Genomic DNA, 17762 nt, shown 5'->3' with positions numbered 1-17762 from the left:
GGCCCAATATCAGAGAGAACTCCACTCTTGAGTGAGCAGTGATAATTGAGCAGTCCGTTTTATTTTGCAGATTCAAGCTGCTCTTCAAAATTTTCACCACCAGATGTCACCGGAGAGGACTGTGTTGAAAAGCTTCGAGTAATGAACCGTTTTTCAATACAAGCTTCAGTGCTTCGGAAAGCTTCATTTGGCCATCACTACCATTTACCATGTGTCTAGTCCTTCTGTTCTTGCGGTTTGTTGATGCTCGTCACTGACTCTTGGTTTTCTGAGCTCGGATATTTTATTGTGAAGCTCCCCGGCACCGGAAGCGGGACACAACTCCTCCGCTTGCTCGGGATCTTCCGTCCTGGATTCAGCCATATTCCCAGCGCTCCGCCACACCGGCAGCCGCCTCGAACTCTCCTCAAACCGGCCGTGATCCCGTGACGCTCTCCCCCACTCCCACAGAGAACTCGGACATTCTGACCCCTGCGCAGTCGCCCCCGGAGCCAGCCCCGGTCCGACAAACCGAGCGGCGGACATGGAGCAGCGGCGGCCGACCTGAGAGTCGACGGTCCGCCCGACGTCCTGATCCTGAGAGGAAAGAGCAGATTTACCGGATTAGAGCCGGAGGAGGGCGGACAGAGGCAGGCCCGCAGGCTGCTGACCGACGGTGACCCACGGTGACCGGAGGACTCTCGGCGACGCTCCGAACCCCGCGGCTCAAAATGTCGGGAAGCTTCTCCTGGAGCTAACGGCTAACGGCTAGCAGCTAGGCAGGAAGCGGAGCCTCGGCGGCGGATACACCCGGACTGAGCGACGCGGGCCCGGCGGAGCACCCTGGAGAGTCCGGCGGGGACCGACAGCAGGATGTCGGCGCAGGAGCGGTTGAAGCGACTGGAGGAGCTGCTGCTGGAGCAGCGGGCGGCCGGCTGCCTGAACGTGGAGGCGCTGCTAGACCTGCTGCTCTGCTTCTACACAGAGTGCTCCCAGTCCCCGCTCAAGAGGGAGAAGCACGTCACCGACTTCCTGGAGTGGGGTAAGACCCGGGTGGGTGGGGGTCAGGTTCAGCAGACTGGAGCTGGCCTACTGAAGGTCAAAGGTCAATCAAGGAGATCCAGGTGTAGCACGCTTCAGGTAGTTTCAGGTGTACGTGGGGTCGATCCAGGGTGCTTGAGGGGTCAGAGACAGATTCACCTCACAGGTGTCTGAAGGCTCTCTCCCCTGAGCTCAGCTCCAGGTTTGTGGAGCTCCTTGAAAGAGGATTCTGAAGGCTTAAACGGCGTCTCCGGGTCTCTCGTGGTCTGACGTGGTCACATGATATACAATCAATAATCGAGGTGATTAGGTTTAAAGTTGAGTCAGGATGAACACTAGGGTAATCCTTGCTTTTTCAGGCTCCGCCTTCCTGCCCTGGTTGTGGGTCCCATGTAGACTGTTAGTGTTTCCATGGTGACTGCATGTGGCTAATATCATTCAGTGATAGTGTAATCGATCAGCTGGTCTTGAATCAGCTTCCAGCTTCTGTGCAGCTGAAACACTCTGGCCCAGTTTGGCCTGGTTCAGCCTGTTCCTGTCCTGGTTTCTGTGACCTGGTTTCAATTTGCAATTCTGCTCTGAGTTGGAGCCGCTGTGAAGGCCAACTGCATGCGCCGATGATGTCAGTGATGAGTAAGACCGATCAGGTCATGGGTGATCAATGACAGACGGTGTTCAGGTGATGTTTACAGGAAGGTTTGATACAAATAAGCAGGAAGCTGATCAGGACAGTCGGTGATGAAGATTATGAAGGCAGTGATCACCTAAACATGATTTCATAACTTGACTGAGGTGTGTTATTGATCTGATACCATCTCCTTTAGATCAGGGTGGGGAACTCTAGGCCTTGAGGGCCAGTGTCTAGGCCTTGAGGGCCAGTGTCCTGCAGGTTTTAGATGTGTCCTTGATCCAACACAGCTGTTTTAAATGGTTAAATTACCTCCTCGACATGTCTTGAAGTTCTCCAGGGGCCTGGTAATGAACTAATCATGTGATTCAGGTGTGTTGACCCAGGGTGATATCTAAAACCTGCAGCACACCGGCCCTCAAGGCCTGGAGTTCCCCACCCATGCTTTAAAGTAATCCATAATTGCTTCAGACAGCATCGCTCACACCTGTCAGTGTCTCTGAGCAATCACAAGGTTCTTAGACTCAGGCCCTCACCTAAGAGGGCGGGGACAGGAGAGGATGCACTCGCTTCATTTGTCTTCCATTAATAATGTATGACAAACCACTTTATCGCTAATCAATAACTGGCTTCCATCCGTTATTGATCAGTGACAAAGTTCTCCACCTGCTGCAGAACTAAAACAGGACCAGCAGTCACGGCCACTCTGCAGACATGTCTCCATCAGTCGGACGGCAGCAGACTCGTAGACATGGAAACCGTAATGCCGCCATGACGTGGTGAATTATTCTGTGCTCTTTCTCAGCCCTCAGCCTTTGATGTCACAGCAGTGACATCAGTCAGACCGAAAGTGTTTGCAAACGTTAAGTCAGGGCTCTGAGGAAGAATTGAAACCAGCTCAGCTCCTCTGCTCTGTTTCTATTCTGGTTTCTATGAGAGTAAATGTGAGTGACCCAGATAAATCTGATCTCAGATCAGATGAATAAATGATGAGGAGCTGACAGCATGCAGGGTACTAATGCCTCTAACTCACGACTCGGGTCGTTCTGTTATCAGGACACGTTTAACCAATGTTCCCTCTAAACTGCGCGCATGCGCAATTGCGCACTGCTGACACGGTCTCTGCGCACAGAAAATCTGTGTTGCGCACAAAAAAAATCTAACCTGAATTGAAATTAAAATAAATACTTTAACAATTCTGTTATGCAGTGTTAGTCAGTAAGTGACTGGCTGCTCCGGTATGGGATTAATCGCATCATAGTCCAGCCAATGATGCAATTCACATTCGTATATACGCAGCTAATCAACGTCGTTGACAGACTATGGCAGCGTTCTTATGTGCCAACACCGGTGTTTTAGCTAGCAAAGCGGCGTGGCTGATGTGGAGTGAAGCCACGATAATGACAACGTGTACAACCATTGGAGATGTGAGCAGGACAGATGGAACAATTGACGGGAAAAATGTGGACTTAATACCAGTTTTTAAATTGTGTTGATAGGTCACGTAAAACCAGAGTTATGATAAAAATATATGCAATGTTTGTTTTTTCCTGAATACGATCATTGTTTATATTTATTGCGGGAAGAAACTGTAAAAACGGCATTTTATAGGGAAAACGCTCGAAAGCGCTCTCCGCCTGTGAGCAAATATACTATGTGGACCAATCAAAAAATGATATGGCAACATGGCATTTAGTTGTTTAGGAAGAGGGAAGTTTTAGGTGTTGCGGCGGTGTTTTGAGATGTGAGAGATTTGCGACGTTTAGCGCAAATCTTGTGTAGTTAGTGTGTAGTGTAGTCAATAGTTCTGTTGTGTGTGTCAGAACAATGAGGCGACTACTGAGTGTTACAGATGTTACAGGAGTGATACATCTGCTGTTGTCAGGCCTGCAGATATCAGGCTGTTGTTCTCCTTTATCTCATAGTGGACAGAAATAATTTTTTGGAGAGGCACAAATAATTTGTGTGGCATCAAATTTGATGCAGAACACCTGATTGTTCTGTAAATAGTTTTAAATGTTTATTTTAAAAAACGCCTTGGCTGCATTTTTAGGTAAACGGCTGCAAAAAACTTTGTTTACAAAACTCAGTTACTTTTTTGAAGAAGCAACTATTGAATTAATTGCCAACATTGGTCATTCTGTATTTTGCAGACAAAGAGTTACAGGACTCTCTCCCAGACCACAGACTCATAATACAAGTCAGAGCAAAAAAAAAGAAGTTGTTTTCAAAATTGGAGTTCAAGTTATTTTTACTTTGTGTGTTCGCTCAGACACGTGAAAAATTAGAAGGAATATTGCGTTTAACCTAACGTCAGGGTCAGAGGTCACACAAACCTGGTTATCATCTCGCTGAGTTAACTCGGGGTTTAACCTGCGAGTTCACGTGAAAGGGGCAGAGCTGATAGCATCTGAGCAATTTAAAGGGACATTTCACCTCTCATGTGACTCCTCTTTTACAGAGATGCTGTCAAGTAAAAATCTGTAAAGAACCAAAAAATCTGTGAATAATCTGAGAGGTGAAACTGGTTAATCTGGTCATTTGTGACACAGAGCAGGAAAATACAAGTTGAATGGCAGTTAATGATTTTGTCTTTGTTTTTAAAGCAACGACTGCACATTCGTGTCTGAAACACAAACGGTAACATTTCCTGTCACACAGACTGATGACTGAGATCAGAGTGGATGAATGTGATTGGTTGAACATTCCTGGTGTCCTGTGTTTGTAGCAGATCAGAGTTAAGTAGAATCAAGTAGAAAAAGATTTAAATATTTGCTGCATCAGCACATGAACGTTCAGTCTGAGCCGCTCTAGGTTCATGTACTGCTCTCAGGAACAAGCTGCACACTGATGCACATAAAAGAATCAGAGGACCGCTTCTGCTTTAAACTCTGAATATAACCTGCTCTTGACCAGGTGAGGGCTTCAGCCTCTGTTACCATTGTGATTTGATCAGGTAAGAAGTCAACAACAGAACATTACCTGTATGAGATTGGGTTAGTGTGGACCTCTGCGTGCGTGTGACATTACCCCAGCTCTTCTGTGTGTTCCAGTGAAGCCATTCACAACCACGGTGAAGGACATGCGGCTGCACAAAGACGACTTCGAGATCCTGAAGGTGATTGGACGAGGAGCTTTTGGAGAGGTAAGACTTCCTGATGACCTGTGACTTGTCAGGCGACTAAAGGTGACGAAAAGGAAACGCGATGTATTCATGTGTAGACAGAATAAATACACTCTTACTTTGTAAAGCACCTTAGCACTGGGATTTCCTGTCCTGATTGTGTGTTTGAGACGCCACACTGTGTCGCAGTGGCTTGGAGGAGGCTCCGCCCATCCTCCTCTGCAGTCTGAGGGAAAACGGGAAGGGCTCAGATTCCAGGCAAACACAGGAAGTGAACGGGAAGCTGTTAGGAACACAAACTTGATGGAGGAGGAGACGGCGCGATGACCAATCCCTGAAACAAAACTCAATTTCAGTTAATGTCGCAGGCATTAACTCCACCACCTGTGACATCATCAGAGGCAGGGTAACCGAACAAATACAAGTCATGTCATGTGTTTGTTGTTGGTTTGACAAACAAATGGCAAAAAAACAAGTCAGCAGAGAGAAACTGTGACCCTGTTTCTGTAACCTGATTGGTCGCAAGGCTCCTCGCACTGTAGGCTTGGAGGTCGTCTCCGTCCTAAAACTGGATACGCGGGGCTGCCCTCCTCTCCTTACCTGAGCCTGTGGCCCAGAAATAATCCAGGGTGGAGATGATAATCCAGGATAATCTGAAGATCATCGTGGACGCTGATGGAGATCTCATATTAAACGTCCTGCAGCACACCACGATGTGATTGTCTGCAGGGCTATTCGATATAACGACATATATCAGATGACGATATAAAAACGTCTATCGTTTCATTTTACGCTGTCGTTTGTTTCGTGGTGTCGCAAAATAAACTGTTTACGGCAATATTTTTTCACTGTTTTGTTGGTCACTGTAGTGGCTATATTAATTTCTTAAAGTTCTCTCTTTCTCTTATATTTAATATAACCACACTACGGACGGACAAGCGCCTGTTTTTATGCGTTGTCGTTAGCAAAAATGATGGTAAAACCATCGCGTGGCTCCGCCGTCCCCTTGTTTATTTTCCACATAAACCTTTCACAATAAAGCTCAAGATCCTGTTGAGACTTTTCAAAATAAACTGAATCACGTGAAAGAGTATGCAGAGTATTTACGGATGAGAAGCAAAAAAAGAGCCGTCAGACTCAAACGTTAGAACAGGCTTTTCCCCGCAGCACGCTGTGAAATAAATAATCACAAAGAAAACGGCGGCCGTTACAACTTATGACTAAAAATGTATAGTTTCAGGCATCTGTTAAAACACAAGGCCCAGCTGGAAACACTTCACGCAAGTCAAGCTGCCAGAGATTCACAGAATTTACAGAAAATGTTACAGTTTTGTGATTTATATTGTTATCGGGACGATAGATGTATTATATCGGGATATGAGATTTTGGTCATATCGCACAGCCCTAATTGGCTGAAATATTTAAGTTCTGTTTAATGCGAACAGAGACGGGTTGGTGGGGTCTTATTTGTTATGAAGACAAGAAGTTTGACATAATCGTGGTACGAGGGGACAGAGCAATTCAGTTCTTTACAGCATGGACGCAGTTTCCCATGAGACATGCAGTGAAGACGTGCACACATATCAGAACCCACACAGTACTGTGGTATTTGTAGTCCTTTGGTGTTTGAGATCTGCACTAAGTGTCCTCTCTAGGATCTTTTGGGTAATGTGTAAAGCAGAGCGAGTGTCCTCAGCAGCCGCTGTCAGCGTGTGTCTGTTTCTGTGTGTGCGTTCTTCTCATACCAGAGGACAGGTGTGACACTACCACACCTGCCTGCTGCCTCGGGACATAAACACACACCTGTCCTCAGGTATGTCCCGAAGCACCGGGCAGGCATGGTTGTGACACACCTGTCCTCAGGTAAGTCCAGGTGAGCTGTGTGGGTGGGGTTCTATGTCATGTGCTCAGACCAGCTCAGCAAGTGATGTTAAAGATACACACCCGGTCACCATGGAGACCATAGCAGCAACACTGCACAGGTGATACACCTGTGGGAGGCACACAAATTTGACATGGCATCATTCTGGACCCTTGGCGCATAGTGCTGCAGGTGTTTGTGTTTACCTGTGTGTTCATGTTTCTCGCCCCCTCTCTCTCTGTCAGGTTGCCGTGGTGAAGATGAAGCACACGGAGCAAGTTTATGCTATGAAGATCCTCAATAAGTGGGAGATGCTAAAACGAGCAGAGGTGGGCTCCTCTTCATGATCATGTAATGGGCTGTTGTGACCTTAGTGTGCTGTGGGCATGTTATTGACGTGTTGGTATGCTGTGAGTGCAGACGGCATGTTTCCGTGAAGAGCGTGACGTCCTGGTGAAAGGAGACAGTCAGTGGATCACCAACCTGCACTACGCCTTCCAGGATGACAACTATTTGGTGAGTACTAGCTGCTGTCCCCTGTGGGACTGGGACTGGTACTATCTTTAACTCCTCTGTGTGTACCTGTACTGCAGTACTTGGTGATGGATTACTACGTGGGTGGTGACCTGCTGACGCTGCTCAGTAAGTTTGAGGATCGACTTCCTGAGGATATGGCCAAGTTCTACGTGGCTGAGATGGTACTCGCCATCCACTCCATCCATCAGCAGCACTACATACACAGGTACTCGGAGTACTGCAAACTGCACTGCCTGTACTTCACACTGTACTCTTAAGTTGTACTGGCCCTACCAAAGGTATGTGCCTCTGTATCCAGGAAGTGTGCTTTTCCTGCTGCAGTGTCCTCTGGGAAATGTAGTTCCTTCCTGCTCAGCTGGTCTTTTCCTTCCTGAGATGGCTGAACTTTAACCTGCTGCTGTTCAGTCTCACACATCTTTATTCACACACAGTGAAACGATGGCGCTTTAAGGTGCATCACGTGATCGGAGTCAGATAAAACATGGACGCACATCCCGTTTGGTACGCCTGGTCATATGTTTTAGAAATGACCATGTGGAGGTTGTCACAGTGAGTGTGTGATTTCAGAGACAGCCCCTCGTCACCGCCAGCTTCAAAACTCAAAATGGTGACAGCAAAAACACTCATGTGAAAAGGACCAATGGGTTCACAGCACAGTAGCGCCACCCATCTTTATACTGTGTGTGGTTAATCAGATCCTGCTGCGGCATCAGCTGACCATGTGACCTGTCTGGGATGAAGGTGACGATGACTAGCTGAATATGTTTTTCGTCTTTCAGAGACATCAAACCCGACAACGTCCTGCTCGACGTCAACGGCCATATTCGCCTCGCAGACTTCGGATCCTGTCTCCGCATGATGGAGGACGGCACGGTAACTGTCACGCTCCCATCGCCTCTTTGAAGCTAACAGTGCTCTCGTTAGTCTAGTTTAAGGTTAACCCTGGTAATCTTAGTGCTGGTTTTAATTCAGGAACTTCAATAGCTTAATTAAGCTTGTTTAGTTCTGTTACTTGAGCTTAAGTTCACCTTTGACCTTTTCTGGATGACCTTTTGTAACCTCGGTCCATCCCAATGTTTCACTATAGGTTCAGTCCTCGGTGGCAGTTGGCACGCCAGACTACATCTCCCCAGAGATCCTGCAGGCGATGGAGGACGGGATGGGCCGCTACGGCCCAGAGTGTGACTGGTGGTCGCTGGGTGTGTGCATGTATGAGATGCTGTATGGCGAGACACCGTTCTACGCTGAGTCGCTGGTTGAAACCTATGGCAAGATCATGAATCATGAGGTCAGAACCATGGACTGTTCTATCTGCCAGAGTATTTGGACTGTCTTTCAGAATAAATAAAGACACTAGCTGTTACAGTAATCAGATTACACTGTCAGGGTAATGATACTGTGCTCTGTAATTGGATTACTCTTGTCCTGCCCGTGCTGTGCTGCTGTTTCCAGGTTACAAGTCTGTCTCCAGGCTCTCGTCCCACTTCCTGTTTTGAATCAGAGCTCGTCCCTCAGCGCACGCTCGCCTTTTTGTCCAGTTTCCTGACTCTTCCGCTGAACGTATCCTTGTCTTTTCTTTTGCTGTTTCCAGGAGCGTTTCCAGTTCCCTTCCCATGTGACCGATGTGTCTGAAGATGCCAAGGATCTGATCCAGGGCTTGCTCTGTTCCAGGGATCGTCGCCTTGGACTTAATGGGATCTCTGATTTTAAAAGCCACCCTTTCTTCAACGGCATCGACTGGGACAACATCCGGTCCACCGGGGCCCCCTACATTCCCGAGGTGTCCTCACCCACCGACACCTCAAACTTTGACGTAGATGATGATGTCCTGAAGAACCCGGTGAGGACTTCTTTCTATCCTCAAGACCGTTTTACATAGGAAGCAGCATGTAGTGGGATCACCACTAGCTGGAGCGAGTCACGTAAATTTTATTCAACCCAGTTGAACTTTGACCGTGGCATGTGGGACTTCTCCCCGCCAGAGTGCTTTCACTGTGCTTTGCAGAGGGCAGTACAGTATGTGCTGCTCCCTGTGTGAAATGGCCTTCCATCAATCTGACTGCTCTGAGACTCCATCAGTCTCAGAGTCACCTGGAGTCACAGGGCAGTCAGACTGAGTCTGGGGCCTAAGAGTCTCTGAGAGTCCCCGAGACTCCAGGTGACTCTGAGACCACAGGTTTTCCAGTGGCCCTTTTTGTCCGCACAGTCCTTCATGCTGACAGGTCTTCTCTCTACAGGACATTGGACCTCCAGTGTCTCACACTGGTTTTACAGGGCAGCACCTCCCCTTCGTTGGCTTCACCTACACCACCGACAGCTGCTTCTCCGACCGCAGCTCTGTCAGCAGGGCGTGGTTGCGTGTCCAGATCGAAACAGATGGTGGAACAGGAGGGGAGGAGGTGGAGGTTTTTGAGAAGAGGATTCGTCGACTGGAGCAGGAGAAACAGGAACTGAACCGCAAACTGCAGGGTAAGGAGGAGGTGGACTCCAGCAGTACTCCCACAGTACACTGCTGGACTCCAGCAGTACTCTGTAGGACTCGATCAGTATTCCTGCAGTACTCGCTGTGACCTCACTGCGTCTGTCCTCCCACAGAGTCGACTCAGGCCCTGCAGGCTCCAGCTCGAGGAGGAACTCTGAGTCGAGACAAAGAGATCAAGAAGCTCAATGAGGAGATTGAACGACTCAAGAAGAAGCTGGCAGGTCAGAGGATGTTTCCGTGGTAACAGACACAGTTGGGGTGGTAGCACCTGATATGGTCTGCAGTCTGCAGGCACGGAGTTCATCAATAAAAGAACTGAATAATGACATCTGAAACTTTATTTCCTGTTAGGTTTGTTTAACAGCGCCACTCGCAGAAAACCTTAAATATTTCAAGTTTCTGTGCTCCGCCCGAGCTCGTGTTTAATGTCATACAGACACATGTTTATTAATACGTTGGAGCCAATGAGACAGTACTGCAGAAAAATCAGTTTAAATAAAGTTATTAAAGTAATGTCACACTTTTTATTTATTAAAATAAACCCTGCCCCTGTAATCTCAGACTCTGACAGGTTGGAGCACCAGCTGGAAGAGGCGGTCTCTCTCAGACAGGACTATGAAAGCTCCGCCTCCAAACTGAGGAGCATGGAGAAGCAGGTGAAAAGCCTGCGACAGGAGAAGGATGAGGTTCACAAGGTACGCGGATCTGGCCGCAGGTGGAGCTGTTTTTCAGAATAAAGCCCCTTTTCCATTAGTACCTACTCTGATCAACTCGTTTTCCATTACAATCCAGCACTAACTGATGTGAGTGGTTGTTGTCATAGCAACATGTTTGAGCGTCCCGCGACTTAATTGCTATGCAGAACGCTACAACAAAGGTGGACATCCAAGCGACAACATACCTGTGGCTTTTCGTCAAACTCGTCGGACTGTTTTTGTAGCCATTTCCCTCATTGCCATGGTTTCAAAAATGGCAGTTTTGATTTTTGTGAACAAGATGCTCTTATGATTCATCGAGTGACGCTACCGACCAGCCAATCAGTGGCATGCAGTGTGACGACGTCACATTTTAGTACCTGCTCAAATGGCTTGGAACCCTGGGTGAGCAGGTACTAAAACGGTACCTTACAGAAAACCCTTTAAACTGTGGCAAGTCAATCCGAGTAGTTACTAATGAAAAGGGGCTTAATAGTCATGTATTCCCAAGCTAATAAACCCCACACCCTCTGAGCAGCAGTTGGCTGACGCCCTGGAACGCCTGAGGAGTCAGACAAAGGAGTTGAAGGAGGCGCACTCGCAGAGGAAGCTGGCGCTGCAGGAGTTCTCTGAGTTGTCAGAGAGGATGGCTGAGCTGCGCTCCTCAAAGCAGCGCCTGACCCGCCAGCTCCGTGACAAGGAAGAGGAGATGGAGGCGCTGCTGCAGAAGATGGACGGCACGAGGCAGGAGATCCGTAAGATGGAGAAGAGCCGTAAGGAGGTGAGTGAGGATGGCTGCAGAGCATCAGCAATGACCATTTTGTGATTAAAACCTTAGAGACGAAAGTCTCCTCTGTTAGCATTCACCCTCGTTATGGAGGGTTAGGGAGCGTCTGTCGGGTTTTCAGTTGGTCGCTTTAAGTAATTTGTCAGTGATGATGATTGGGCACATGTCCTGATGACAGGGAGTCAGGAACAGAAGTGTAAGAGGTCTGAAGATGAGCCTGAGAGAGACAGACAAAGCAGGAAAAAGAGGATTTGTTTTTGGTTCACAAGTGAGGTAGAGCCGTCTGGGTATCGCCAACAGTGCAGCATGATACTGTTCTCTTATGTGGTTAGCAGTACAGCTCTACAGATTAAGAGTTTGTTTTCTGACTTTCTAAGTTGAATTCCAGAGTCAAACTGAAAAGAACGGGAGGTGCACCATCAGTCCTGAGGTGCACCTCCTCGTGCTCACCAGCAGAGGGAGACAGACTCCTGTAATAAGCAGGAAGCCGTTGGTCAATCAAAGAACACTTTGATGTAAAACGAGAAGGAACCAAGCGTTTAAAGCGCCGTGAGCACATGTCAGAGACACGACAGGTCTAAAAGGTTTGGTCAGATCATAAGATGAATTACGACGGCTCCTTCATAAAGTGTTCGGGTTCTGGGTTAATGGAGGGACGCTCTCGCTGTCTGAAGGTGTGTTCTGACCACACCTTCTGTTCGCGCTGACTGTTGGAGGCTGTTCCTCTTTGTTCTCTTGAGCAGCAGGAACTGGAAGCTTTGGGGTTTTCAGAAATTATTTCAGGTCATATTAATGTCAGATTCCATAGGCAGCATACATACACAGTTCAGATCAACCCTGAGTGATGGTGCTGTGCTCTGATTGGCCAAACATGTCATATAAAGTGCAGACTTCAGTAAAATGGCAGGAAAGATTCAGTGACGTGGGAAACACCCGAATGAGCTCAAAGGAATTAATCTGCAGAGAGTGAATCAGGGTTACAGGAAAGGAGGCGAATGAATCACTAACCACTGCTAATGACATCACTTCTTGTTAGCAGGGTGTAAAAGTCATATAAACCTAAAAGCTGTGTGACTTCCCTATTCACCAACCATCTGCTGACACTGAGTGGAGGGGGAGGTGATGGTGGGTCGACAGCTGGTTCCACAGCATGCACACCTGTGTTGCAGGTGTGGTTATGAAGAACCTCATGAGGATGATAAGAATTTAATGCAAAAGCAGGAAAATAAGACTCATTTTGAGCAGCACTAGTCCGACATCATCACCCATCAGCTCAGCCTGAGCAGTGATTGATGTCTCTGATATTCAATGTTTATGACGGGACTGTGAGGTGTGGCGTCTTCGTCACTGCAGACACATGTTCATGTTTATGTGCTGTAACGCAGCTCTGCTGTGCACTCCACGTGCACACCATGTTAGGTCCCCCGCAGAGCTTCCATCTCAGTAGGTCTGAGTCTCAGTAAGCTCCACCGACCCGCAAAAAGCCTTTTGTTTGTGTGTTAGCTGGAGGCTCAGCTGGATGAGGCGCAGACAGAGGCATCAAAGGAGAGGAAGCTGAGGGAGCACAGCGAGGTTTACTCCAAACAGCTGGAGGCGGAGCTGCAGAGTCTAAAGGTCAGAGGTCACACACACACACCCCTTTACACCCATCATGACCACACAATCCCAATTTGAGCCTGGGTTAAGCCAAACCCTGGCTGAACCAGTCCTCACAGTCATGCAGAAGTTGTTCTGGTTCTGATCCTAGTCTCAGCAGGGCCGTGGAGTAGCAGCAGGAGGGGCGGAGTTTCAGCAGGAACTATCCCATCTAAAGGCAGAGCTGGACAAGAAGGTGCTGTTCTACGAGGAGGAGCTCCTGAGGAGGGACTCGGCCCACTCCTCTGAGATAAAAAACCTCTGCAAAGACTTGCAGGAGTCTGAGGGGGCGCAGCTCACCGCCAACAAGGAGTTGCTGCAGCTCCGAGACAAGCTAGACAAGGCCAAGAGGGACAGGTGAGTCCTGAACTGGGTTTACTGGCAGGTACAGGTGAGTCATGGCCAGATCCATGCTGACCCAGTGTGTGTGTGTGTGCCCTCTCAGGCAAGTTGAGATGGAAGAAGCTCTCACTGCTCTCAAGAAGAAACATGAGCGAGAGAAGAACCTGCTGACAGAAGAAAACCGAAAACTGACGACAGAGACCGACAAGGTGATACTCCTGTAGTACTGTTACTGCACACTTTGTAGTACTAGGAGCACCGCTGTGTAATACTGCTCTCGTTGTGGTTGTGTCCAGCTGTGCTCGTTCGTGGATAACCTGACGGCTCAGAATAGGCAACTAGAAGACGAGCTGCAGGACCTGGCGTCCAAGAAGGAGAGCGTGGCTCACTGGGAGGCTCAGATCGCAGAGATCATCCAGTGGTGAGTCACGTGAGCTGCTTGGACACCGCCGCGGGTTCAGCGACACATTTTTAAGGACATGTGGTACACTGTGTTCAGGGTCAGCGACGAGAAGGATGCTCGAGGTTATCTGCAGGCTCTAGCCACCAAGATGACGGAGGAGCTGGAAACTCTACGCAGCTCCAGCTTGGGAACCAGACCTCTGGTAACACTAACACACACACAAACACACACACACACACACGGGACTTCACCTGAAGCGACCTGTTGAAGCCTCCGCCTGTCACAGGTGTGTTCAGACATCACTCAGTCATAGCAGAAATTTTTTTTAAATTTATGTTACAAATACTCAGAAATGTTTTATCCCTTCAGTTATGTTTTAACTTAGTGGCTTTTATTGTGAAAGAAATCCAGGAATGTCCTCCACCTTCTTCAGACTGTAGTACTGTCTGTATCTGTGTGTTGATTTTGTTTGGGGGTTTTTTTTTCCTTTCAAACCTGCTGTCTTAGACGGAATCAGGAGTGGCCACTCCTCCTAAGAAGCCCTGGCCTCCCATTGGTGGAGACAGGAGGGTGAGTGAGCTGGTCACGATTTCCAGCCAGTCAAAAATCACTTTCTGGGCGAGCTTAAAGATGCTTGCATGGCTATTGGCTTGCATGTGTACCATTGATATTAGAACGCAGTGAGGCTTTCCCAGTGCGGGTTCCTGACAGCTGTGACGAAGTCATAGAGTGGATCACACAGAAGCCTGGAGAGGTCAGAGGTCAAGCAGAAGCATAGATGAGGAGGTTACAAAGAGAGTTGGTGTCTACAGTGACCTCTCGAGATGAATCCAGGGTCAGGACAGGGTGAGGGTTCAAGGTCTGGTGGGGACAGAGTGGAGACGAAGCTTTAGTCTAAGGTGGTGTCACAGTCTGTACTTCAGGGAGTAGTTTACTCTGTACTTGAGTCAGTACTCGGTCTACACATTAGTTTTTACTCACTGAGTACCTCGAGTAGGCACCTGGGGGGTCAGGTACTACACTTCAGGTACTCTTCTGTTATCTTTGAAGGTTTAGAGTCATCTGGAATTTAAGCAGTGCATCCTTTAGGGCTTTAAATGGTCAAATCTTGATGTCATATGATAATGTCACATTTTCCAGCAGCTACATCGGTGGTATCACATGTCTGGACATCACCTCACCTGATTGAACACTCATTGGCTGTGTCCCAATTCAGGGTCTGCATGCTTGAAGTATGCGCACTACGCGTACTATGTACGGTGCGTACTATAAGTACGAGAAGTGTGGAAGTGAGAGGCTTGTGAAATGGGATGGTCTAGCCTTCGTTGCGCTGTTCAGGTTGCCTAGCAACCATGATACTAACCGCGAGAAACGTTACAAACGGCATTGTTTGACAGAAGTGAAGGAGAAAATGTTTTGTTGGTCATTCATTTTTGTCATGACATCACTGATTAGTTGAGTATCTGAGGCTGAGACCACAGGACTGTAAAGCATGATTGTTGGGCTTCATTTCTGTGCTGAACAGTCATTTAAGATTAGTTACCGTAGTAAATAACAATTAGTTAATGTTGTTCATGAGACTAACATCTCACTCTGGCAATATAAATGTAATATGGCCAATATTATAGTATTGTCAGATTATTATGGCGTGTGTGCGTGTGTGTCGCGCTATGAATTGTGGGATATATAGGACCACGAAGCGTGCACCGGACCACGCTTGATATTTGGGGAAATTGACGGCGCATTTGGAGTATGCATTTGAAGTACACTTCGAATTGGGACAGCCGTCGTCGCGTGGCGGTGACGTAACCGCACTTAAAATGCGTACTTCAAGTGTGCAGACCCTGAATTGGGGGACAGCCTCATTGGCTGCTCTGATCGTCAGACTGCACCATTTCTTGCTTTCTGAGCTTTGATGTACAGTGACAATAAACAGGTGCCTATCCCTCTGATTCCACCCCCTCCAGGACCCCCTGTGGAAGGTGCGCCGCAGTCAGAAGTTGGACATGTCTGCTCGCCTCGAGCTGCAGTCGGCTCTGGACGCTGAAATCAGAGCCAAACAGCTGGTCCAGGAGGAGCTGCGCAAAGTCAAAGCCTCAAACATCAACCTGGAGAGGTCAGAGGTCATACCAAGGCAGACTGTCATCTTATCTGTGTACTGTGTTCACCTATCTGACCCATGTCTCTCTGCCTACAGTAAGCTTAAGGAGACGGAGGAAAGGAGCAAGGAAATGGTGGAGCAGATGGAGACCCTAAAAAAGGAGATGGAGGAGACCCGTTCACGTTCCGACAAAGGTTAGGCAAAACTACTCAGACCATGTGTGTATGATTTTTAGGGTCTGAGAGGACAGGTAGGTTCCAGTGGTGTCTGTGGGCGTGTCTTCACCATATATGTCTGTGCAGGTCTGAAGCTCCCGGACTTCCAGGACCCTATCTTTGAATACTTCAACACGTCTCCTCTAGCTCCAGACCTCACCTTCAGAGTGAGTTACCTGTCTGACTTTCCTACCATTCATAGTAACAAGCCCACACACAGCAGCTCACAGGACAGTGATGCCATTCAGGTGTAGTGCTGACTTACTCAACTTCATCTTGCTTCTTTCTCTTTGTAACTTTGAGATGTCAGCTTGCTCTGCCTCCTTGCTGTATGCTCTCTGGGAAGAAGTAAGTTTACCCTCCCCTCTTCAGACAGTGACCTGCCACCTTCAACCTCGAGTATAGCTGCTAGCTTTGTACTAATGACATCAACAACCACTCGGGTCAAATTAATGCCCCGCACAGCTGATCGGACTGACTATAAAAACCTCCATCCACAGAATAAACTCCGCCGACACACAAAAAAAAGCATCGCTTAGTATCAGTCCTCTTAATCTCATATTACTGCAGTACTACTTCATGTGTCTGCTGTATGAATACTGCAATAGTGCATTTGTAGTTGTCACAGTTCATCTGATCAGGTGTTGATAATCTTTGTGTCACGGTTTTTACCTGCAGCCTTCAGACATAGATGCCACCCCTGCAAAATCAGACACTACGCCCCCATCACCCTCCACAAGCTCCGAACACGAGGTTGGTCACAGATGAGTCTTTGCACAGGTGTCCTGTATGTTATGGTTTGTTTAACTGATTGACCCGTTTGCGTCCACAGGAAATTAAAGCAGTCCCTTCGAGCCCCTCGCCTATCTATCAGAGCACAGCGCTGACCACACCAAAGGTACCCTGGGGTTCTCGCAGGTGTCCTATGACTCCACAGGGCCACTCAGATTGTAGTAATTGTAATAGATTTGTGTGTGTGTGTGTGTGTGTGTGTGTGTGTGTGTGTGTGTGTGTGTGTGTGTGTGTGTGTGTGTGTGTGTGTGTGTGTTTCAGCCCAAAGCTCACCAGCTGAGCATCAAGACGTTCTCCAGCCCGCCTCAGTGCACACACTGCACCTCCCTGATGGTGGGACTAATCCGGCAGGGATACGCCTGCGAAGGTACGCAGCGCTAACAGCACCTTTGCTTCTGGTTCAGTCACAGGTGTCTGACTGACTCTCTGTCTCTGCAGTGTGCTCCTTCATCTGTCACGTTTCCTGTAAAGACCACGCCCCTCTTGTCTGCCCGATCCCAGCAGAGCAGGCCAAGAGGCCACAGGGCATTGACGTCCAGAGGGGAATCGGCACTGCATATAAGGGCTATGTCAGGGTGAGTCCAGTGACACGGTACTGACGATGTAACTGTGTAGCAGCTCCACATACTCAAGCTAGTTTGTTTCTGTCAGATTCCAAAGCCCAGTGGGGTGAAAAAGGGCTGGCAGCGAGCATTCGCCGTGGTCTCTGACTGTAAACTCTTTCTGTACGACATCACAGAGGGAAAGTCCACGCAGCCTGGGGTGGCAGCCGGTCTCGTCCTCGACCTCAGGTATTCGGTTTGGTCACCTTCTGTCAGGACATGAAAACACTACTTGAGGTCTTTTGAAGAGTCTGCTTGTTTTGACAAAAATCCCTGGACTCTGGAGCAAGTTCCAGCTCTTCTAATTCAATTCAGTTTTATTTATACAGTGCCAAATCACAGCAACGGTCACCTCATGGTGCTTTATATTATAAGGTAGACCCTACAATAATAAGTGAAAACCCCAACAGTCATATGACCACCTACAGTGGGGCAAAAAAGTATTTAGTCAGCCACCGATTGTGCAAGTTCCCCCACTTAAAATGATGACAGAGGTCAGTAATTTGCACTTTATTTATACAGCGCCAAATCACAACAA

The 17762-nt window shown here is 48.1% G+C and overlaps 1 protein-coding gene across 2 annotated transcripts in view; it reads left to right on the top strand.

Annotated features, from left to right (window-relative positions):
* The first annotated feature begins 35 nt into the window (after positions 1-35).
* Positions 36-17762, top strand: part of cdc42bpb (CDC42 binding protein kinase beta (DMPK-like)) — a 29222-nt gene continuing 11495 nt past the window's right edge. Inside the window, exons 1-26 of one of the 2 annotated variants that reach the window (XM_005753342.2) lie at positions 36-1021; positions 4702-4793; positions 6879-6962; positions 7054-7149; positions 7227-7375; positions 7950-8043; positions 8258-8458; positions 8762-9010; positions 9408-9639; positions 9766-9873; positions 10214-10347; positions 10886-11128; positions 12638-12748; positions 12882-13126; positions 13215-13320; positions 13408-13532; positions 13611-13716; positions 14022-14084; positions 15482-15630; positions 15712-15809; positions 15918-15997; positions 16509-16583; positions 16663-16728; positions 16884-16989; positions 17061-17197; positions 17274-17413. In XM_005753342.2, coding sequence (XP_005753399.1) covers positions 853-1021; positions 4702-4793; positions 6879-6962; positions 7054-7149; positions 7227-7375; positions 7950-8043; positions 8258-8458; positions 8762-9010; positions 9408-9639; positions 9766-9873; positions 10214-10347; positions 10886-11128; positions 12638-12748; positions 12882-13126; positions 13215-13320; positions 13408-13532; positions 13611-13716; positions 14022-14084; positions 15482-15630; positions 15712-15809; positions 15918-15997; positions 16509-16583; positions 16663-16728; positions 16884-16989; positions 17061-17197; positions 17274-17413 — 3458 coding nt within the window. In that variant the 5' untranslated portion in view covers positions 36-852. The remainder of the gene's footprint in view (positions 1022-4701; positions 4794-6878; positions 6963-7053; positions 7150-7226; positions 7376-7949; positions 8044-8257; positions 8459-8761; positions 9011-9407; positions 9640-9765; positions 9874-10213; positions 10348-10885; positions 11129-12637; positions 12749-12881; positions 13127-13214; positions 13321-13407; positions 13533-13610; positions 13717-14021; positions 14085-15481; positions 15631-15711; positions 15810-15917; positions 15998-16508; positions 16584-16662; positions 16729-16883; positions 16990-17060; positions 17198-17273; positions 17414-17762) is intronic. The other variant, XM_005753343.2, reaches the window with a different exon arrangement.

The sequence above is a fragment of the Pundamilia nyererei genome, unplaced genomic scaffold (genome assembly GCF_000239375.1).
Source record: "Pundamilia nyererei isolate P.nyererei 1_Seehausen unplaced genomic scaffold, PunNye1.0 scaffold00421, whole genome shotgun sequence".
Classification (NCBI taxonomy): Eukaryota; Metazoa; Chordata; class Actinopteri; order Cichliformes; family Cichlidae; genus Pundamilia; species Pundamilia nyererei.
The sequence above is the reverse complement of the archived record's forward strand: the minus strand, read 5'-3'. Positions and strand labels throughout refer to the sequence as shown.